General features: G+C 41.8%; 2 protein-coding genes across 9 annotated transcripts in view; one reads left to right on the top strand and one right to left on the bottom strand.

The window, feature by feature from the left end:
• Nucleotides 1-2913: 2913 nt before the first annotated feature.
• LOC147181869 (cAMP-dependent protein kinase inhibitor alpha-like) lies at nucleotides 2914-5426 on the bottom strand. Its single transcript, XM_086095445.1, has 3 exons — nucleotides 5154-5426; nucleotides 4449-4639; nucleotides 2914-4322 (listed from the first exon to the last, which is right to left on the bottom strand). The coding sequence occupies exons 2-3, from the start codon at nucleotides 4609-4611 to the stop codon at nucleotides 4249-4251; spliced, it is 237 nt and encodes a 78-aa protein (XP_085951571.1). The 5' UTR covers nucleotides 4612-4639; nucleotides 5154-5426; the 3' UTR covers nucleotides 2914-4248.
• Nucleotides 5427-11637: 6211 nt separating this feature from the next.
• Nucleotides 11638-23780, top strand: part of ctnnd2b (catenin (cadherin-associated protein), delta 2b) — a 139658-nt gene continuing 127515 nt past the window's right edge. For 4 of the 8 annotated variants that reach the window (XM_086095417.1, XM_086095347.1, XM_086095364.1 and 1 more), the window contains exon 1: nucleotides 11639-11953. The gene's annotated coding sequence lies outside the window, so the exon portion shown is untranslated. Of the gene's footprint in view, nucleotides 11954-23780 lie in introns of all 8 variants that reach the window. The other 4 variants (XM_086095373.1, XM_086095356.1, XM_086095337.1 and 1 more) reach the window with 2 other exon arrangements.

Raw genomic sequence — 23780 nt, 5'->3', positions numbered from 1 at the left:
GTAACAGTTTCAAAAGTACATGCACAATGCTCTTTTGGTGAAGTGGGATTATGGGATGTTTCTATTACCACATGTAGTATGAGAGATATAGTGTGTCTTTATGTAGAAATAGACACTTTCAAACAAACAGGGCACACTTACTGGAAGCTCCACACAATATTGCATAATTATCTTATCATATTAACTACATGACATAAACAGGTCCATGTTTTATGAAATGCACTTATTTCAGTGTTTGCCAAAAGTCAGAAGAAATCATTGATACTGTTGTCTGTGGTAAATAAACAATAAGTCAACAATTAATTTAGCAATAAGATAAAGCATTTAGCTAAGCATATAGAGGAAACAGGATCCATGTTATGGCAAGAACGTTAATCTGCCATTCCCGTTCAAGTTTACTAATTCATTCAATTCATACATGTACATTTGTAATGTTAGAGGAAACAGGATCCATGTTATGGCAAGAACGTTAATCTGCCATTCCCGTTCAAGTTTACTAATTCATTCAATTCATACATGTACATTTGTAATGTTATGCAAAATAAATGAAAGTATAGGTACAGCACGGGATATATACAGAATAACCATTTCATGATCCACATCTACTACTTTGGTGTAAAGCAAAAATCAATATATAATACAAAAAGACAAGAGATTAGGTGTAAATTGTTACTTGCGCACAGCTAAATCTCAAATATTTGAAGGTAAGTGAAAAATAACCTCAATTAGGCTAAACTAGCTCCTCGCTGGACTTGACCTATATCTACCTCACAGAACTGACAGTATAAAGTCCCTCTTCATCATTACCACAAGTGGTGGCAAGTGTGATGATTCCTTTATGGTAGGCTGGGTGATTGTTGGAAGGGGGGGGGGGGGTAATCATCACAATTATTTGGATTAATATTGGAATCACAATTAATACAACAATTATTCATTGATTTCAAAACTTAACATTTATTCAACGACTAAAATTTAACTTCTCAGAATTACCATTATAGCCATCATCCCTGCACGTTAAATACTTTTTTTTCCTGTCAAGTATTAAATGACCTTGTAAATATTGTGCGAAATTCAAGGCTTTTGCATTTTCATTCTGCTACATACTGTATGCTGCCTTACATCTTTGCACATGTTCAAACCATGAATAAGCATCTCCCTCTTGTATTTATTTTCATATTCATTTGTTGTTCTATTATTATCATTTATTTATTTTCACAAGTTTTGGACTTCACTGGGCTAACCTGAGACCTCTGGGATTCTATTTCATGCCATTTCATGTGGATTGTGGAAGTGTGTTTGAATTCCTGGAATCCCTGAAAACTCACCTTTAAATAGAACTTGTAAAAACAACCAAAAATTAAAATAGTAACAAAGTAAAATAAGAATGTACTAAAATAATAGTAAAACAAATGACAAAAAAAATAATATATATATATAAAATAAATACCAGCTTTTCCTGCTGTGCGCACATTGGCCTCTTAGGGTCATTGTGGTGCCGTGCATGCAGTACACACGTACAATGAAATAAGAAAAAAGTTGTGATTTAACTCACTTAATATAACGGTTTCCACAGATTGGGAAGAATACGTGCCATTGAGTATTGCTATGTTATGTACAGTGTTTGTGTGTGGAAAATTTGTTATCTGAAGAAATATTACTCCCAGAGGTCGGTGCTAATTTTTCATTAGCATGTCAATGGGATTTTCCATTGACTTTAGCATGAGTGCTAGCAATGTTTTTGAAACGAAACATGTCTTGTATTTAAAGGGACAGTTCGGATTTTTGGACATGAATCTGTATGGCATCCTCACAGTAAGTGGTGTGCAATCAGCACTGACAGCGTCCTGTGACACAAGACCCGGTCCAGTTTTGGTCAAGACGAAAGTAGTCCGGCAAGTTGGCTGGGGTCACGGAAATAAAGCGTTTTTTCTTCTAAAAACAGTTTGTGTTCAAAAGAGTGATACAATTGCATCACAAAACTCCACATTAAAAAAAAAACTCACTCCATTACCGCCGGGCACTACTTTTCTGTTCGTATCACTGCGCGGCGCGCTGCATATCCATCTGACAGACGCGCATTCCACCGTAATTATAACTTTGAAAACTCACGATAAAATGTCTGACTACAACGATAATGTCTTTAGCACTGAGCCAGGTGGGTATCTTTATGAACCCGAATATACTGATGCCAATATTCGTCAGATGGAATTAGAACGGACAGAAAGAGAGAGTGAGAACGAGGAGGGATAGGGAAGTGGTACAACTTGATCAGCTGAAGCACTGAGAGAGCGGGTGTCTGTCACTGACAAATGGGGTACACTTGTTTGAAGTGCTCGGAAAGCGGTGAAAAGTGTGCGGAGATTCAGGGAATTTTTGATTGGTACAGCCCGGGAAATCACGCGTCCGCACCATTTTTACCAGCTGACGTGGTAGGTAATCTCACCTTTTTATTTGTCTTCACACAACCGGCTACTGTTGGCCGCAGCCAACGCAGAACACAATAAACTTTACTAGACGTGCGATGCGTTCACAAAAACTCAAACACAAGAATACAAAACACACAACCCACCTTAGTTATACAAGCTTATAAAGTTTATACAATCGTAACGTTATATACTAATGGCTCTCGCTCTCCATTAGCTATCTCACGTCAGGTAAACACTTCCAAACAACTTGGTTTGTGCGCGTCTGTCAGCTGGATGCAGCGCGCCGCGCAGTGATACGAATAGAAAAATAGAGCCCGGTGGTAATGAAGTCTGACTTTTTTCTAATGTGCAGTTTTATGATGCAATCGTATCACTCTTTTAAACACAAATTGTTTTGTTTATTTTCCGTGACACCAGCGAACTTGCCCGGACTACTTTCGTCTCCACCAAAACCGGACCGGATCTCGTGTCACAAGACGCTGTTAGCGTTAGTCAGTGCTGATTGCACACCACTTTAGGTAAGGATGCCATACAGATTCATGTCCAAAAACCCAAACTATCCCTTTAAATGTACAACGTGTGTAACTCTTTTTGTTGTGTGGGGTGGGATGTCATTATTAAACAGATTAACGAATGCTCGGGGAGGGCAGAACCACATGACATCACACGCTTACTACACAAGCAACACGATGCATTCAGGGTACTTTCAAAACACCGGGAACTTACAATGGTACCATGCCTTTCTTCATATAAATTGTTTTTTTTTTCATTATAATGTTTTTAAGATCGTGATAAAGCTAAATCAAAATCACAATTAAAGTTGGATTCATTTACTACTTTACGGTGGTGTGTAATTACAGGGGAGTCATCACTTTGTAAGGGCACGTGAGTAAAATTCAGTGGCATGTGGTCCAAAATAGCGTCAAGTCACGTTGCACCGCTAAAATTCCAGTAATGATTAAATTATGATTCTCAAAGAGTGGTACTAGTACCACTAGTGATATGCGGACCCCCTCTGGTGGTACACAATAGTCACTGCCTAAGCATAGTACAGTTGTACAGTATTTACCTTTTTTAGTGCACATTTGCAAGACACTTTTTTTTTTAACATGTAATAGTTTTATAAATAATCTTATTGTGGCTTTTATTTGAGATGTGATGTGTTTCAGTAGTGATGATTTATATTTTAAATGGTCTGAGTTTTAAACTACATTTACTAGACTATATGACATGACAGCCCAGTTTCGTTTCCAAGTATCCAAAGGCCAGAGCTTCTTAACTGTGTTTCCAGTCCTGCTTATAGCCGGTCCAATGTTCTCAACAGTACTGTCAATTTCAAGGAAGCACACGCCATTAAATGGCAATATAATCCCCATCTGCATCACTATTTCCACACACATGCGACCTATTACATTAGCACGTCTCAGTGGGCTCACAAATTGCTTGCGCAACTACAAAAGTAACAGAGGCTCTCTTTTCCATTCACCCCGTCAGTGTTTTTAGCACTGCACTTAATCCACTAAATGAAGAATAAATGTGTTTGTACAACAACCTCATCTCATTTCACTTGAACTGTAAATCACACGCTGGAAGGTCCACTGTTGTGGTGCAAAGTGCAAATTCCAGTTTGTTGCCTCCATACTGGACTTTAGGTTTTAGAGTGACTTGCTACTAACTAGTCTCATCAGTAGAATTGGCAATGCAATGGCAGATATTCTGTTAACCTCCAACTACCTGCCAGGTGTGAAGAGAGAGTGCAGAGCCGACAAGGACACCAATCAATCCAGAAATGTTCTTTTCACCGGCATGTGACTGCGCCAAGTTAGCTGTTCTTCTGCACCGCTGCTCTTTGAGCCGAGGAGGTTGAGCTTTGGGTATCGTCAGTGTCGTTTGCATCTGACAGCAACAGAAATATATTTTATTTTTCTCTCAGTCAAAATTTTACTTTAAAAAAAGAAGAAGAAGAGAATATTAAGATTGAATTGTCACTTTCAAATTAAATAAATGAGTAGTCGAGCTTACCTCCCCCTCCTGCATTGATGTGAAGCTGGGATAGAGACAGAGTAAGGGGGAGCGCTTGACCTTCGAGGTCAGTAGGACTCTGCAGGATGTCATGGAGGGCGTTCCTACGTCCCGTCCTGCCAGATGCGATGAAGTCGGCGTACGTGACCTCAACATCAGACATCGCGTAATCATCATTCAGACAGCAGCACCTACAAAAAGAGCAGTTGTGCAATGACTCCAGAAGATGTTAATTAGTAACTTCAATTGACGTTTAATTCAAATTAACTGAATTGTCCATAGCATAGGTGTGTTTGAGAGTATGGATGGTTATTCATCTATGTGTGCCCTGCGATTGGCTGGCATTGTGACATTCTTGAACATACATGTACTATTTAAACCACAAAACATTACTGATACTGTACCTTAATGTCCAATAAATAGCCTATGGGGTAGAGGCTTTGCTCCACCCAAGTTGAGTTCATTAGCCACTGTTGGAATGCTAAAACTAATGTATGTATGAAGGTGGACGCCAAACAAAGGGGAACCACATTTTCATCAAATGTGCTGTAATACAAACACAATAAATCCTGCATATTGGTGATTTACAGCAGCTCTGATTTTGTATTTACATTCTGTCTAAAGCACAAGTTCATTTTGTAAGCACTCCCCAATACTGTACATCATGATGTCATCTTATTGTGTCCCATGCCAGCTTTCACTTACCTTCAAGATTCATTAACAGCTCACTTGCACAGTAAGGGGGTGAATTCAGTGGATGAGCAGCACCACAGGCCCGACATCATGCTCAAACGTCTATTAAAATACAAATCGGACAAAACAAAAACACTACACTCAAAGGAAATCCAACGGAATATAATATCTAGCACTACCTCTGACTACATTAACGCTCGGACAAAATACAAAAAACAATTGTTTAATTCCATTAGCTGCCGAAGAGGATGTCTGCAAAGTAGCCACTCCACTGTCTTCGCGTCTTCCTCCTTCCCAGCCAATGAGCTGTCCGTACGCCGAATCTGAACGCTGATTGGATGACATGCACAAAGGATGAGGAGACGGCGCAACGCTGATGCTGCATTCAATGTCACCTCGTAAAAAAATGATTTAAAACGTTGGGCAGGACAGTAATAATAATGATAGAACTGTTTACGGGTATGATTATGATTAAAATAATAAATGAATATGATTAAAGTAATAACTTAAAGAAGCGCAAAAAAACAACAACACAATAATCTACAACAACAACAAAAAACCTGTGGTGATATTGTGCAGTACATTACAAACCCACAAGGTGGGACTGTTGCAATCACGAATGCCTAAAACAAAAACAAAAAAATACATAAATAAATGGAAACCAGTAAAAGAAACAGTATCCAAATCAAAAGCTGGAACATCTGTTGCACCAAAATGATGTATCATTGAATGTGAATTAACTACTGAAAATCTATTAAACAGATAAAGACTTCTCATTCCAAACACAACATTATTTCTTATTATGTTTATTATCATCATTTGTACAAGGCTAACATCGAGTAAAAACAGCTGATTACTGTGCAATTCTTTCTCTGTTACTTTCCTTTCACATAGATCTCATATTACTGTTTAAATAACCTAATACAAATATATCTATCTATCTCTCAGTAAAATAACATCACGTGTGCGTGTCTTAAAAGTGTGTTCTAGTAGGCCTATGTTTACCAGCTTATTGCCTGCTGCAAACGTCTTCTTCTTCTTCTTTTTAACTTTGTTGTTTTTAGTTTTAAACGGTTTATTTTAATTTTATTATAGCACTTTGAGATTTCTTTGAAATGTGAAATGCATTACAAATCAAAATTAAATTATTATTATTATCGATTACAGATGGCCATGCCGAAATCTGTGCAAATTGTTTTGGAGTTACATGAGCAATATCTCTTTTGACCTTGAAACAGCCATGTTTCCATCTCCCACAAAGAACGAAATGTGCGTCTCAGTGTGTTGCTGTGGAAACGTCTTCCTGTCATTGTGCCTGTGGCTTGTGTCAGCAGGATACATTTGGGAGATTTTAAAAGGAAATAGAAAGCCTGTTTTCTGGGGAGTCAACCTGTTCAAATCCTTACGACAACCAAGCAAACCCCGTCCCTCCACCTCGTCCCTAAAGTATTCCTTAGTTGAACAGCCCTCGGTGGTCGGGCAGATGCTACACCCCCCTGAGGGATGCTTATGCTGCTGGGGACTTAAACACCCCTGAGTTCACTGGCACGCCACAGGGAATCACTGGCAGTCACAAACGCACACACTCCTCGAATATTCACTGAGGAGAACCGCCGTCTTGTCGCTCCTTGGAACTCTCCGTGGTGCTGAAACACACTCAGTACGTTTTATTCAATCGTTCACAGTCTTCAAGTAGCCTACCAACAAACAACAAGTGCTTTTCAAATTGCAAAATGAATAACTGACAATAAAATTGACTTTCATCTCATAATATTACCATAAATGTTTAAAAAAAACCTAAACAAAATAGATGCACTGTATGTGAGATATTCTAATTTGCACAAAAAAGATGTATGTATGTATGATGAAAGTGCCTTATGATTGACAGACATGCAGGCCACAGTGTACCCAGCCAACGTAGCTCACTAGTAGGAGGGAGGGTTGCGTCAGGAAGACCATCCGTCAGGAAGACCATCCGTCAGGAAGACCATCCGTCAGTAAGAAGTGTGCCAAACAAATCAGGCAAATGACTCGCTGATGGGAGGAGCATATTTTAACATATGAGAATGAAAGGAGCTGGTGTCTAGACGTTTCACCATTTTTCCTTTTCGCAATTTTGTTGAGTGTGTTAGTTCACCTTTTAACTTAATGTGAAACATATGAGCTATTACACCTTCAAAGTAGAACCACATGTCTTACATAGGGGATCTGAGCTGCTCCACTGGTGCAGACGAGCGTCTTGCTTAAGGGGACTTCAATTTTTAGATTAGCTCAGATGAAAGTTTAATGTTCCCTGCTGAGGTCATTAGGCAGCAAAGGATAGGCTGGTGCACAGAAGGGCTCCAAATGAGCATTTTGTAAGAGGAGGCTTCAATAAATGGATCAGCATTCCAGGGATAAGTTTGCCAGTGCATGTTTTTTTTTTTTTATGAGTGACACTGCAACATTTTCTTTGGTGATATGAGCTTGGTGATGCAGGCAAGATAATATAACCAGACCACCCAAAGAGGTTTTCTTGCGCACCGAAGCAAAGAGAGCATGTGAGAACAATGTGTGCAAGATTTCGTTTGCCACTGTTACCAATGAGTGTGGTATTTGGAAGTGGATTACACATGACTGAACAAAGAAATGTTAGATACAGATGAAAACACACACAAAAAAGACAACTACAATCGCGCCAGGAATAGAACAGAGTGTACACATACAGAGCGGATCAGAACTGCTGACTTTTTCAATTGTTTTTTGTCTTTTAAATCCTGCCAATCAAGCATTTGTTCTCACTTGGCCTATTAATCTGATTTATTCAATTAGGGGTGGTATCTCACTGAGTCTCCTCCGTGATTCATCACCTTATCGTCGTGGAGGGGTTTGCGTGTCCCAATTAGCCTAGAAGCTATGTTGTCTGGGGCTTTACGCCCCTGGTAGGGTCACCCATGGCAAAAAGGTCCTAGGTGAGGGACCAGTTAAAGCATGGCTCAAAAAGACCCCTATAAAGAACGTCAATTTGGGATCTTGGTTTCCCTTGCCCTTGCACCGGGCCCCCCCCTCTGGAACCAGGCCGTTTGGTGGCTGGGCCTATACCCATGGGGCCCGGCCGGGCGCAGCCCAAAAAGGCAACGTGGGTTACCCTTCTCATGGGTTCACCACCTGTGGGAGGGGCCAAAGGGGATGGGTGGGCAGGTGATCCGACCCCCGGCCACTGAAGCTAGCTCTGGGCACATGGAATGTCATCTCTCTGGCAAGGAAAGGAGCTTATTGCCCCCCGGCTAGACGCCTGTACGTTGGGGTTTACTCCGGTGGACTAGAGGGTAGCCTCCCTCCGCCTTCGGGTGGGGGGGACGGCTCCTGACTGTTGTTTGTGTTTATGCACCGAACAGCAGCTCCTTGGAGGGTGTGCTGGAGAGCGCTCCCTCTGGGGACTCCCTCGTTCTGCTGGGGGACTTCAACGCTCACGTGGGACCTGGAGGGGCGTGATTGGGAGGAACCGCCCTCCGACCAGAACCTAAGAGGTGTTTTGTTATTGGACTTCTGTGTTCGCCACGGACTGTCCATAACGAACACCATGTTCAAACACGAGGGTGTCCATATGTGCACTTGGCACCAGGACACCCTAGGCCACAGTTCGATGATCAACTTTGTAGTCGTGTCATCGGATTTGCGGCCGCATGTGTTGGACACTCGGGTGAAGAGAGGGGCGGTGCTGTCAAATGGTCACCACCTGGCAGAATCCCCTGTCAGAAAGAGTTTCAACACCCACCTCCGGCAGAACTTCTCACTTGTCCCGGGGGAGGCAAGGGACATTGAGTCAGAGTGGAGCATGTTCCACGCCTCCATTGTTGAGGCGGCTGTTTGGAGCTGTGGCCGTAAGGTGGTTGGTACCTGTCGTGGCGGCAATCCTCAAACCCACTGGTGGACATAAGCAGTAAGAGATGCCGTCAAGCTGAAGAAGGAGTCCTATCAGGCATTTTTGGCCTGATAGGACTCAGGAGGCAGTTGACAGGTACCTGGCCAAGTGGAATGTAGCTTCGGCTAAAACTTGGACATGGGAGGAATTCGGTGAGGCCATGGAAAACGACTTTTGGTTGGCTTCAAAGAAACTCTGGTCCACCATCCGGCATCTCAGGAGAGGAAAGCAGTGCGCCATTAACACTATATAGTGGAGATGAGGTGCTGCTGACCTTAACTCGAGACGTCGTGAATCAGTGGAGAGAATACTTCGAAGACCTCCACCGACATGTCTTCCTTTGAGGAAGCAGGGTCTGGGGACTCTGAGGTGGTCTTCCCAATCACTGGGGTCAAAGTCACTGAGGTGGTTGGAAAGTTCCTCGATGGCAAGGCCCCAGGGGTGGATGAGATCCGTCCAGAGTTCCTAAAGGCTCTGAATGTTGTGGGGCTGTTGTGGTTGACACACCTCTACAACATTGCGTGGATATCGGGGACAGTGCCTCTGGATTGGCAGACCGGGGTGGTGGTCGCCCTTATTAATAAGGGGAATCGGAGTGAGGGTAGGTTGGAGCGGGAGATTGACAGGCGGATCAGTGCAGCCTCTGCAGTAATGCGGATTGGGTATTGGTCCGTTGTGATGAAGAAGGAGCTGAGTCGAAAGGCAAAGCTCTCGATTTACCGGTTGATCTACATTCTTACCCTCACCCATGGTCACAAGCTGTGGGTCATGACCAAAAGAACAAGATCCCAGATACAAGCGGCCGAAAGGTGTCCGGGCTCTCTCTCTCGGTGTCAGGCCGCTACTCCTCCGCAATGAGAGGAACCAGTTGAAGTGGCTCGGCATCTGGTTCGGATGCCTCCAGGACACCTCCCTGGAGAGGTGTTCTGGGCATGTCCCACCAGCGGGAGGCCCCGAGGATGACCCAGGACACGCTGGAGAGACAATGTCTCTCAGCTGGCCTGGGAACACCTTGGGATTCCGTCAGAGGAGCTGGTTGAAGTGGCTGGGGAGAGGGAAGTCTGTGCTTCCCTGCTAAAGGTGCTGCTTCGTGACCCGACCCCGGATAAGCGGTAGATGATGGATGGATCTCACTGAGCAATGCAGGCTTGTGATGATGTGCCCATATAGTGTTGTTATTTTTCAGGTTTCGTTCACGAATGAAAAACGTTGCAAAGATGTGTGCAAAACATTTTTATGCTGGCAAACAGCTTTTCTCGTCAAATTTTGAACATGTCCAAAATTTCTTTGCGAGCAAAAAAATAGTTCTGCCGAATATCTTTGTAACGTTTTTTTGAATGAAACCTGACGTAATGCCAACACTCGCTAAATGCAAGCCCGCTCCGGGACCCGAAAAGAGTGGTGCTTGAGCCATGTGAGGAGTCCGTTTTGAATTGGTAGTTTACAAACACAAACGATCAAATCTTAAGACCCCACCTTTAAAGTGCAACTCACCTCCGACTAGATTCTTGCTCCATCCCTCCCTAAATTTGAAACTGGTGCTCAAAAGAGGCGTTGCCTGGAGGGCCGCTGGGCTTACGAGGAGGAAGAGTGTTGGGTGTGATCTGACTGTCATTGACAGCAGCAGTGAAAACTACGATGTAAATCATTTCTATACTATCACAAGTTATGCTAAGTAAATAACTTAAAAAATGATAAAAGATGTTCGCAAACGCTACAATTCCAAGTCCAACTCGTTAAGGAGGCATGTACGATATTGAATCAGTGGGTGGCAGAGCAACTATGTCCATCGGCCTCACAGAAGTAATGTGGGTAGTACGTGCTTGTCCAAAGAGAGGGAAAAACAGCCAAATTGTATTCATCCCAGTGTTTAACCTGTAGATGGTGATACACAGATGGGGGTTTGCCCTAAATTCAAACTTTCAACAAACATGCACTAAAATGTCAAGATAATGTCCAGGTCATGTAGACAGCATTAGTAAACACCCGTTTATAGAGTTCATCAGCAAAAAGCAGTTGATTTGGTGTTGAGTTGCACAAGAAAAGCTGCAACCACTAAAAATGGCATCCGGTAAACGTTGTTGTGAACTCTGACGAAATATCAACATTTGCTACGTTTGCAAATACTCAGAGGCCTTCGCCGCTCAGTGAGATACTACCTGAAAAATATTTGAGAGTGACAGCCCGAGCAGAAATGTCACACAGTAGTGGGAAAAAAAAAACCTTGGGCGTACTAGTGAGACACACGTGCTTTACAAGTGCACTATAATCGTGTGCACTTTACATGGACCTTAAGAAGAATATCCTGATCCAGTTTAAGGTCCATGTATTTGTATATATCAGTGAGCTAGTACATGAACCTTAAGTTGTATATCAAAGACATTGGATAAATATTCAAACGACTTTCCATCAGTGTACATGTACCACAAGCACAGGCTCCCATCTGCGCCGTGGCACTGTTCACCATCCAGAAGATATATTCCTTTCATCACCACTGGGTGTCGCCGTTATCACTGTTACCTCAACTGTCTGTCAGTCTGTCTCACAGGAATGAAGGGACCCTGTTTGGTGAGGCACACAAATAGGGAGAGGGAGGGAGAGAGAGAGAAGAAGAAAGAGAGAGACAAGTGAGTGCCTCTGCCTTCCCGCCTGTGCGCAGTGCTCCGGCCCGGCCGCTCCTTCCTTCCTCCCTCCTCTCCCCCACTTCCTCCCCACAGCTGGCTCGCTCCTTTTCGGATGCTGGGAGCCTTCATCTTTCACACTCCGCGCTGGACCAAAAATACCTCTGAGACTGGAACGACCCACAGCCCGTTGTGCATGGTTTGAATTTTGGATTCCCACGCCGGAAAGGAGGAAAGTCGAGGGGCGAAAACGAGGCTCTCCATCCCCCGAGGGAATTTATTTCACAGTAAGCAAGCGCAATGTCATTCCAGTTTCCTTGGTCCCCATTTCCTCATTTCACGAATTCCACACGTGTAAAATAATCTAATAACATAGAACGTGACAGAAGGTGGTGTCTTTTTTGACAAGACGTGTGTTTCTGTCTGCCAGATGTTATTTGACCACAGTCGTCCTCACGTGGATTTACGTCTTATTACGCGTTTTAAGGGCTGTGGTGCGCTCGCATTGATCGTGGGCAGAAAATGGAAACCCCCCCTTTTCAAATAGACTCGCCATCCATCCGTCCATCCCTCCCTCCCTCCATCGCTCCATCCCTCCCTCCATCCATCAGTGCATCCGGGTCGAAGGAGGGGGTTGCTAATGCGAAATCTAAATTACTTTCAGATTGACCTAAATTTGAGCGATATTGTAAGATTATAATGCGTGACAGTGGTTTAGCGAGCCCATCCCCGCTGGCTTTGCATTGCCTTTTACAACGCGATGGAAGTCTTGTTGTGTGGTTCAGCTTGCGATGGGGAAGCGAACGCACCTTACAGCCAGTTTGCATCTCCAGCCGGGGCCTGCCTCCCTTCCTGTCCATGTGTAAAAGACCTCTGTGTGTTTATCACCACCTCGGGCCCTTTCTCTTCATCACTGTGGAGTAATTAATCCATTCTTTCCCCAGATTGCTGTGCTTCATAGGGAACATTTTAGTGTTGCTCACGTTTGTTGTAGTGGACTCTATGACCTGGCATAAATGTGGATCGTATTTTGTTTCAAAAAAGGTTTCAAACTCAAGGCACGGGGGCCAGATCCGGCTCGCCACTATAGCAAATAATGTACCTATGTTTGGCTGAAGTCTGTACCAAAATGGCAATATAGTCATGTTGAAATATTGTGCTGCAAACATTAATTTTCCTTGCCAACCCCCCTTCTTAAAACAAATGCAACAACAGTTAGGCTAATACTATTTTCCCTGACTTGTGATTTCAAAAGTAGTTATCCATCAATTTGTCCATAAGAAAAATGAGGTGATAATATATTTAAATCAGTCATAACAACCATCTGAGGACAACCATAAAGATAATGTGGCCCATGACAAACAAATTTGACAACACTGCCTTAGGGAAACTGGATACAACAGATGGTGTGTAACGTTATTGTACTTCATGAACAATATTCTATCATAACCCTTATAGAATTGTACTGAAGTCAATTACCTCTTTAGTATAGGTGTCTGTGGCTGCTGATGCATCTCTCCATGTCCTATGTGATTCTCCTGTGTTGGGCAGGAGAGCATTCTGCCCCTTGTTGCCTTGGAAACCTCTAATTGAAATTGAACATGGCCTGGCAATGTCTCTGATTATTCTGTCATTTTATATATTGTGTTTTCTAATGTTATGGTTGCGTTTTTTATTTAATACTTCACCACTGCAATCAATCAAGCAAAACCTGTTTGTTTAAGTGGGTCAAATATTTTTAACCCCAGGGGACATGCATTCCCCCATACTAGAAAAAAAGTGTCATTGCACATCCACTATAGTTGGCAGTGGGGTTCTCATTGCCAGAGTTTACACAAGGAGTATTAGCTCACACACAGCACAGAGCTGGAGATATAGGCCTTGTCCCAATACTCACACTTCCTCCCTTGTGCCCCTCAATTGCACGTTTCCGTTGATGGGTGCGAGTGTGTAGGGTGTCTTAGTTCTCCGAAGTGCAAAAATACATTTGTATATATGTATATATATATATATAAACCCAGGCTCGGAGCCATAGCTGCGATCGACTGGGGTTTTTACTTTAGTACTACTGTACTGCAGTTTTGTAATCATTTTAAGCAGCAACATTACCAAAACAACAAACGCTGGCAATGTTTGATGACGCAATTGAACACAGCGGGGCAAGTCGATGACGTCACAGGCCCTGTCCCAATTCTACAATTTCTCACGCTTGTAACCTGTGCTCTCGAACACTTCGTGCACCTCTAACAAGTGAGCACGTCATTGAAGAGCGTAGAGTGTAGTGTGGGTATTGAGACAGGGCCCTAAAGTGCACTGTGAACAAAAACTTGGAAAAAGTATTTAACACTAACAAAAAGGAAAGCAAAGAGAGTCAAAAGAACAATGTAAATAAATTTAATTAAAGGTACTATATCACGGTATTTTAAGCCCTTCCACACTTAACTATAGGCCCTATGATTAAATTGTACCTTTGACACCATGTTGAAGTCATTTTTTATGAAATACTGCATTTTTCTTACGCAGAAGTAAAACGCTTGGTTCAGTAAAACCCCGCCTCTCCCCGTGTGGTTGCCGCGCCCCTCTCGTCCTGCTGCGTTCGAGCACTCCTCTGAGTGGCCATGCAAGACCGGCCAGCCCTTGCAGTACGCGTCTTCTTCTTTAAATGTGGAAATTGTATGGATGTTCAATTCTTCAATAAACATTTGAGAAAAAAATGGCTCCTTGCTACAATAAATAGTATTGGAGGAGGAGGGGAAGAGAGAAAAAACAAAACCCTGACGGACGCAAAATCGGGAACTTCTGCTCACTGGATGAATGCGCTAACCACTTCACTATTCGTTGAGTTATCTTCGTCAACGCAGAAATTTTACACAAGGGTCAACCACCACGGAAGCTTTGGGAATTTAAGACGGCCAATTGCACTTCGGCATTGCAAATGTGAAGCAGAATTGATTGCTTTGAATTCATTTGGACAGAATGATAACTCTCTCAGGGAATGTGGACGTGTGTTTAGTCCGCATTGGCGGTGCGGGGGTGGGTCCACACCTGATGATGTCATAGAGTGAGTACCCGCTCGTTTTCTCGGGTTGGGAGGGGCTGGTGCTTGGAGAGCAGAATGACCTAGAATTTCTCATAGAGGGGCGAATGGAGGAAAACACCACTTCAGTCATATTTTTGGTTAAGAATTAGCATTTTAACATGGCTAAAAGCTCCAAAAAGTTCATTTTCCATGTTACTGTTCCTTTCAATAATGTTATGCAAAGGTGTGCTTATAGCAATGTTATGGGGTGTATGCTCTCACACAATCTGATGATAAAATGATACACAGTTTTCTATTGTACTTCATTTAGAAACTGGCTGTATTAATATATTAGGCTTTTGACAATTACCCAAATATTATTCAATATTAGAGAAGGGCAAATAGTTCATCAGTGTTGTAATTTGGCCTCTTGTCTCATGTTGGCACATTGACATGAGCATTGAGCAACTCCTCATCTGGAAGATTCTTCTGGTTTGCAAGAGAGCACACAACTGTGTTATTTTTAGTGATGGCTACAAGCAACATGTGCAGCATCCCGACGCTTTGAACATCAAACTCACGCAGGTTAAGCTGCAAACCGCAGTTATCACTCCAAATATTGCTGCTGCTTTCCCGTAACACTTTGAGCAGCCTTACAGCTTCCATCGAGAACACAGAAGGCCCCGCCCTCTCCTACCTCACCTTCCTCTCACTTTCTCAGCCTAATTGCAGAAGATTCACGGCACATACAGCCGAGTGGTGAAATGTCGAGCAAGCGATGCATTGTGCCACGGCTCACGGCATTTTTAACAGCCTGTTATTTTATCATCCTCATTGGTTGAGCTGCTGCGGCCTCAACATTCTTCATTAAGTTTAAGATTTAGAAGATGATGATGCATTTGGTAAAGTTTCCCTCCAGTCTCAGTGAGGCGCATCATGATGAACTGGTAAGCTCGCTGTAAAAGTCTCCCTATGCTAATAGTCGCATACATTGTCATGCCTTTAAGCGCTCAGTAAAACTGTGCTGCAAGTTCTTGATTTATTTAGTTACAGGGTTAGGTTTATGGTCGAGGACATACAATATAGTCAGGCAGCAAAATTGTTTAAAAGTTATTGTTAAACCAGCCTTTGATTTACACAGCACAAGAAAAAGGAAGGAAGAAACTCCTACCTCCAAGACACAAAAAGTGTTGCTTGCTAGCCCCTTTTTGCTAGCAAGCAACACTTCTATTATTCACATCTAATAGAGGCATACGTTGTTATGGCAACAGACTTGTGAGTGAAAGAGCTGAGGTCATGCACATACTGTTTAAACACACGTTTTAATGTCCGCGCTTCACCCAGTGGAAGGAAATTGACCACATTTACTTTGCGGGAAAAACGTGACACAGCAATTTTCGAACAAAGATGAAACTACACGTCAAATCGCAGAGGAAAACAATTTCCATACTTTAGAAAGTTCTCAGTCACGTGATGTTGCGCATTTGTTAGCGCCCCTTAGGTAATAATAATAAAAGAAAAGACTATGACATGATTGACTCACAATTATATGGACTATAATAATGTATCATTTCTAAAAGGGTGTACAAAAAAAGACTCAAGGACCCAAAAGTGAACAGGAAGGATTTGGTTTAAAGCAGCATTCCAGAGACCTTGCTTTAGTATTAGCCTATTTGGAACTAATGGCTTTGTTTAAGGACAACAAATAAACTGCTGAGCTTTCAGCTGTGTTTTTATTATTCATATTGCAGGTGCTTTTAGCTGTGTGTTTTTCATATGCTTGCTGCGATGCTCAAAATAGTTTTTTTTTTCGGCAATAGTTGCTGCTTTGTGACAAAGACAAGCTTGCCTTTCAAAAAATGTAAACAATTCAATAAGAGAGAAGCTTCATTGCTGCCATTTTCTAACCAAGTTTCCTTGTCCTCTGTCTTGTACTTCCATTCATATTTCAGTCACAGGCTTGAACTAATTGGTAACTTAATAGTTCATTCGATACAGACGCCTCATTCTGATCGACTTCTCGCCATTTCAATTGGCTGGTCTATTGGGTTGAGCTCAGCTAATTGCTTGGCCATGGCAGAATATTGTCATTGCATATGTTTAGACATTTTGTATCCATTTGACAGAATACAAAGTATAACTATAGGCTATCTCAGAATTCATGTTGTTACTTTCAGTAATTCGCATATTATTTTATTATTATATATTTTTCATCCATTGTCTCGACGTGACAGTCTCTGTTTATCCAGTCATGACATCATCTGATTCATAGCGACGGCGCTAGTGCTTCCTAAAAAGAGCAGATGTGAGAAGATAGTTTACTTAGTAAAGATCTTTGTCCTTCAAACTATTCCACGCCAAAATCAGGCAACTAGAAAAACAGAATGTTTGAAAGTGGGGACACTGGAGGAGATATTTGGTGACTTGGAATAAATACAATACTAGCTGCATACTTTCCACATACTTTATTACTTAAAAACAAATACAAAGTTACAAGCAGCATTTGCAGCATCCTGAAAGTCGAACCCAACAATCCTTACCAAGATATTTTTGACTACATGTCCATCCATGTAACTTCACCATTTGGAACTTAGAGACCAATTGTATTGACTGTACTCTATATAGAAGCAGATGCAATTGTATGCAGGTGACAGAGTGACTCTTCCTCTCCATGCACTCACCGTTCTTGTGCCAGGCTGGTTCACTAATGGATGATAGGAAATAACAGCTGCACTTTGCCTCCTTGTGTGAAGCCGAGTGGTTTTCTGTCCTCTCCTCATCCCTTAAAGCGGACAGAAGTCAAAAGGATCTATAAAGAGGCAACGAGATTGTTTTGCGGCGCATGTCATTTTGTCACTCGTGATCGAGTGTTCACAGCATGAAAATTGTCATTTGCTTCACACTTATGCTGTTTGGGTCACTGTATATCGGGAAACCGTTTACTTGTGGCAGGCTTTTGAATGAGAGACTGCATTACTTATTTACCAAAAATACATAGAACAAACAATGCAGCTTTGAAGATGGCGTGGATTGTAATTATAGCAACACACGATCAAGCTGTTGCTGCATCTTTCATCCCTTTGCCAAGCCAAGCTCAGGCCAAGGCTAACATCATTGTTTCGGTGAGTCGTCCTTCTGGCGAGGGGCTAAGACCCTGGGTGAATCGCAATTCATTATTTGCAAGCCCTCAATCCTCCCTCCCCTGTTTGCATGCTAGCTCCTGAGCTGCCACAAGAGATTCCACGGAGGAGTCGGGGAAATCACTCGAGGAAAACGGAATGGAGGGAGAAATGTTTGGACTAATGATAGCTTCTTTCCTCCGGCGATACCAATCCAATATGACACGTATCACGGATTAATTCGCTTTGCGGCTGCCCTTTTAATACTGCTGCAACATATGTCCTTGATGGTTCATGTGAAATCATGCAATCTCACGAATAAAGCACTGTTGCGTGCTTCTAGTTAGACCCGACCGTGACCGGGCGTTCTCCTCAGATTAACTTCTGGGTCATGGACAATCAAGGAACTTGAAGCAAGGAGGCTTACAAATAAGACACAGGATGCAGCTCCTGAGGAGACAAAATACTCCCATCATTTCCCTCTCATTAAATGGCTCAACCAATCAATCCCCTGTGGAGATGCCAAGTTGCCGTTGCCAAGTTGTGGTTGACATGGCAACTGGTTGTTGTGATGTCAGCCACGTGCGGTCTGGCAGTTTGGGCTCTAACAAGGCCAACCCTTGTTAAGGACTTGTTAGGAGCAAGACAATGCTGTCATGAGGAGATCAGAGGGCATGCGGTGTATAGAGAAAAATGTAAGCGGATGGGTTGGTGTGGAGCAACCACATTATACCTGCATTGATTTATGATTTGTGGTTGTAATTCGACAAGGCCATAGTAATGAGAAGATCTCTGCTTTCTAATCCTAGTTAAGCATTATCGGTTGTTGAGTGCCTGTCCACTACAAATGGTCCTTGACATTCTTTCGAGGTCATAGACAGCTAGCACTGAACGAGTTAGCGTAGCAGTTTAAGAATATGTCCTCACGTGGCACAGGAAGGCACGCACAGACTAGCTAATGCTATGCTTAGTTTTTCATTGATTGTTGGCCTGGAAGGGTTTTTCAAACAAATACATATTTACCATATTTATGACTAATACTGCATTAGCATGATATGCTAACCTATGTCCTATGGTAGGTTAGTGGCAGACTATAGCATGTTCCAACTTGCACGCAAATTCGGGTTACCTTGACGTCGTAAACTGTCACAAAACGAACATTGTGATTTGAGGTTTCATACTGAACAATCAGTGTCTCTGTGGGGTTTGTTTGGGAATTACCTTTTTAAAATGATCAAACTCCCTTGATTGTAAAGGCAAGTGTTAACTTTATAGCTATCTAAGCTTCTGTATCGCTAGTCTTTTGTTTATGGTAAAAACTGAAAAACACTTGTTTAAAGGCGCTGTCTAACGTTTTGACTCAGAAATAAACAATTCTTAAATACAGGATGTTTAAACATGAACTACTTCTCAATCTACACGTCTGGGCTTCTGTTAATGTGTGGTGGTGATTTTGTCCTCAACTCAACCCCCAGCTCCCCCCCTCCGCCCAGCATGTATTTGGCCATTTTGTGTTTGTTTTGCCAGCAGCGGGACATTGTTTATCTCCAGCCAATCGCTGAGCGGAGGGTTGGCGGGGGGCGTGTCACTGTAGGCAGACGGGATGTTGAGTTGAGAGACTCGAGTGAAAAAAATAAAGTATACCACAACAAAACATTCAAACACGAGTAAATCTTGGGTTGGTATTTACCCGCTTCCGAGCGCTGAAGGAGCGGCTTGGACTGAAGAGCGACGCAGAGCTGGCCTGCTTGCTATTCGACAGGTAAGTACCAAACTGAAAAGAAAATGTTTGCTTGCTGATTTAGCGACATGCTAGGTTAAGTCACATTGACAAGGGTAATTTGGCAATGTAGAACGAGGGTCAAACTTTTTTTTAATATCCTTATATTTACACCTGGCAATAAGTGAAGCTAAGCGAAAAGTCTGTAGCAACCTTTGGGGGTGGCTTGCGGGTTGGGTAGTTTCTGACGCTCTGGACGGGCCGTGAAGGCATCACAGACTGTTTTTTTTGAGAAGCTACGCGCGTTATTGGCTGTTGTGTTCTTGAAAACTGTTGTTAACTCCACACTTGTCCTGACTATTTCACCATCGTTACAAGGCGAATGTCGTTTTGAACTATTATTATTCCTGTCGGTGATCGCCGGTCTCGTATCAGCAATGTGACCATTTGCAAGATACCTCGTCACTCACTCGCGCAGCTTGCTTGGCTGAGTGCGGTCAGAGGCAGGGGGCGTGAACGTTGAGCTCGTATGGGTTGAACCATGGGAGGGGTCCGTTTTGAATTGTTTGTTTACAAACAGAAACGGTTTGATTACAAACAGAAATGGTCAAATTCCGGACAGTGCCTTTAAACTATAGTTGTTTTATGTCAGCCGTATCTTGGCTTTCAGTTTAGCTAGTTCAGTTCACTTAAATGTACATGGAGTTGTGTGGACTGAATTTATTGTGGAAGATGTAGTTATACAGTCTGCAGTCTGGGGTCGAGTATGAAGACAAGATAATAAAAAAGTTATAAAGCAGCAGCTGTAGAAGTAGTCGTAATGAAGCACTGACTTGGTGGACGTGACCAATGGGACACTACAGGTCCATGGCTAGTTGGTACAAATATGTCACATCCCCTGAGGCTATGGTACTGATTACAGTAAATAGAAGGATTGTAAAGAAAATGTATATAAACTACAATAATTTATGCAACAGATAAAAAAAAATGCACTATATCAGAGATATAAAAAGTCTTCTTTTAGTATTTTTTCCCCTTTACAATTGTTCAATATGAACTGATAGGACACGAACAAATGACTTAACTAGTCGCTTCATGCATCTGCTACACTCCATTGTAAGTGCATGACTTTGCGTGGCCTTGTCTTTTTGAAAATGTGTCATTTTGACTGGGTGGGCGTTGGAGGATTAGTTGCAGTCTGACAGCCTATTTCTGTGGGCCTTACATCATTTCAAATGTTCTTGTCCATATTACTGTTGAGAAAAAGCAACACAGAGCTTTTAAGCTCATAATGAGTTGCGGCAGTTCCTCCCCTGAGGAGGATTCATTTCAGTTTTGTATTCATTCTGTGATGTTAGGTTCATTAAAGAAATATTGTGCTTTTTTGACAAATTAAAACAGTTGCAGTAAACATGTCTGTAAAATATCTCAAGGGTCAAGAATTATAGACACTTCACACACCCTTTTTCTCGTTTAGCTGAAATTAGCTTTTTTTTGTGTGCCTGGGAGACCATGTTTGCGTGTTTGTGTGAGTGAGTGCAAAAAAAAAAAAAAACCACTACTGGGCCAATGGCCTGTATGAATTTCATTACCATGACAACTGTGGCGAGTGAAGGGTTTGAAGAGGCGAGTGATTTCTTGCGGAAGCAGAGCACAGAGCATGGAAAAAAAAAATCAAACGCCTAAACATTTCAGGAGTCAACACTTCATACATTTAATATACTTTGCACTTGGTAATTATTGTACGGCTCTGTGTATGTGATGAATGCAGCCCACACACCCTAAATGAAAAATACTTGATATGACTTTGATTTGTTCACGTTAGCAAGGGACACCTGTACAAAAATATTTACTCGGATGTTTAATTTCATGCCATAGGCACTCTGCAGTCCCTTTCCAACTATTTGTACACAAGCAATTAAGAAGTTAAGTTTGTATGAGACATCCCTTTAAGCTTGAGTCAAGTTTGGATAGATAAGCTACTCATGCTCCATTGTCCTGACCTGTACAGGTCAACTTGTGTGGTTTATTCATTTGTTTAGTTATCTTATTTTTTCCACCTTCTTTCTTCATGTTTTGCAAATATCATTATCCTCAAATCTTAAGTGATAGAAATGACCACCAAAAAACAACTGCTTATTTCTGTTATTAGTACTTGAGTGTAAGTATAAAAAAAATGAAAAAAAAGAGTACCCTAGCCCTCATTCATTTCCAACCCTTTGCAAGCATGTGTATGTGTGCACAGTTGCGTTTGTGCAGTGGAGGAAGTGGCTTTTGGCCAGTGTAGCACGCCATTGTCTGGCTTTAAAGCCTCTTCATTCACTCTACTACCATTGAAGCAGCTGCTCGACTAATCTGCTGAGGTTTGCTCAGCATTTTGGTGCCCCATTCAGCCATGCAACATATCGCTCTTGGCAGGGGAGGTAGGTGCTTTATTGTGTGCATTTGTCGCTTTGCATTTGCAATGTTTGCTTAAATAATGATAATAATAACTAGAGCTGCGGGCAGCTATAAAGGGCCCTCGCAGCCCAGGCTACTTTGGGGTACTTGCAGGTTGGGGTAGTGGCACATTGGAAGCAGAAATTTGTTGAAAATGGCATAATAAACCTTTACATATGGAATTTTTTTTGCCATGTGTGATGAGTGTGTAAAGCTTTTTGGTCAATGATAAGACCCTCAATAATCTGCGTCCTATTTTATTTTTTGACAATGAGTTTCCCCCATTGGCATGGTTTTAAAAGTATATATATATATATATATATATATATATATATACATATATATATATACACACACACCTATATATATATATATATATATATACACACACATATATACACACACACACATACACACGCACGCATCAGTTAGTTTTACTTATAGCACAATATTGCTTTTATTGTCCATAAAGGGCATCATAACTACATAAATATAATGTATATATACATATAAATGTATGGATTGTTCTGATGTCACTGAACATTTTGAGTAGTGGAAAGTAAAAAATAAATCATAAATGACAGTTATTACACTCGCAAAGAGTATCCAAATTTGTGACAAAATACCTTAGGTGTTGTAATTTTCTTTTGTTGACCCAAGGGCTAGATGGCACTATATTTATAACTGACTATTGTCATAGTGATACCTTCAGGTCATGGCTATAAACATACAAGTGAAGTTTGGGATTTTTGGGAGCATGTACCGGGGAGTTATTACGTATTTTTTCTTTAATAGCAAAGGAAATATATATATATAGTATTTAGAAAACTTAAGTATTTTCCCCCCCAGGTCTTGACATGGTCCAGGCCAAGATTGAAGTCAATTGGATCAAACGTGTAAGAGAAATGAGCAAGAGTATGCCCCCTGTAAATGTTTAAAATCTGACATTCAAAAATTCGTAGCTGTTCATTTAAGCTTATGGGTCCAAGAGACTTTTTTGTAGGTCTTGGGCTCCCTCAAATACCACATTTTTTGCTTTTAAAATTTTTTCTAGGGGGCGCTAGTGAGTAATTTTTGTTAAAATCGCACAATACATGATAAAATATTGCTTATTTTGCCAGACCAGATGTATGTGCCAAGTTTCATGAGTTTCTGTGCATGTTTAGGCCCTCAAAATGGTGTTGTTTTCTTGGCGAACAGTACCTTGCCATGCCCACAGCGATTCGCGAAAACTCACAAACTTCGTGGTATGACATCATGAAGGCCTAAACACTCTTCTGAGCAAATATGAGGTAGATCCAGTTAAAGGGTTGGAGAAAAAAAGTAGAAGTGCCAAAATTAAAATACAATTAAATAAAAAAATGCCAGTAGGTGGTGCTATCAGTACAGATAAATATAATTTCCTAGATGTATTCAGACTTGGACTGTCAACAAATGTGGGAAATTTTGAGAAGATAGGATCATCTGGGTCAAGTTAACGCAGCTTTTATTGTCACAGTGAATCATCAGACTTCGTGGCACCGTAACGGCCACGCCTTTTGGCGAAAAGTTACAATATTGTGTGATGATCAACATCTTAAGGCTTTTATGACAACATTTCAACTGGATCCCTTAAACGGGCTCGGCACAATAGATACAAATGTAAAGTATGACATTTCTTGTCACCACTACATGGCGCTACATGTATAACCAAATATTTTATATAGATGTTTTCAGGCCGTGGCTATTAACATGCATGAGAAGTTTGGGATTTTTTGGAGCTTGTACAGCGGAGTTATTAAGCATTTCCTTTTTTCTTTTTTTTATTAAGGAAATAT

This window comes from Leptonotus elevatus, chromosome 1 (genome assembly GCF_054856555.1).
Source record: "Leptonotus elevatus isolate MCC_2025b chromosome 1, RoL_Lele_1.0, whole genome shotgun sequence".
NCBI lineage: Eukaryota > Metazoa > Chordata > Actinopteri > Syngnathiformes > Syngnathidae > Leptonotus > Leptonotus elevatus.
The sequence above is the reverse complement of the archived record's forward strand: the minus strand, read 5'-3'. Positions and strand labels throughout refer to the sequence as shown.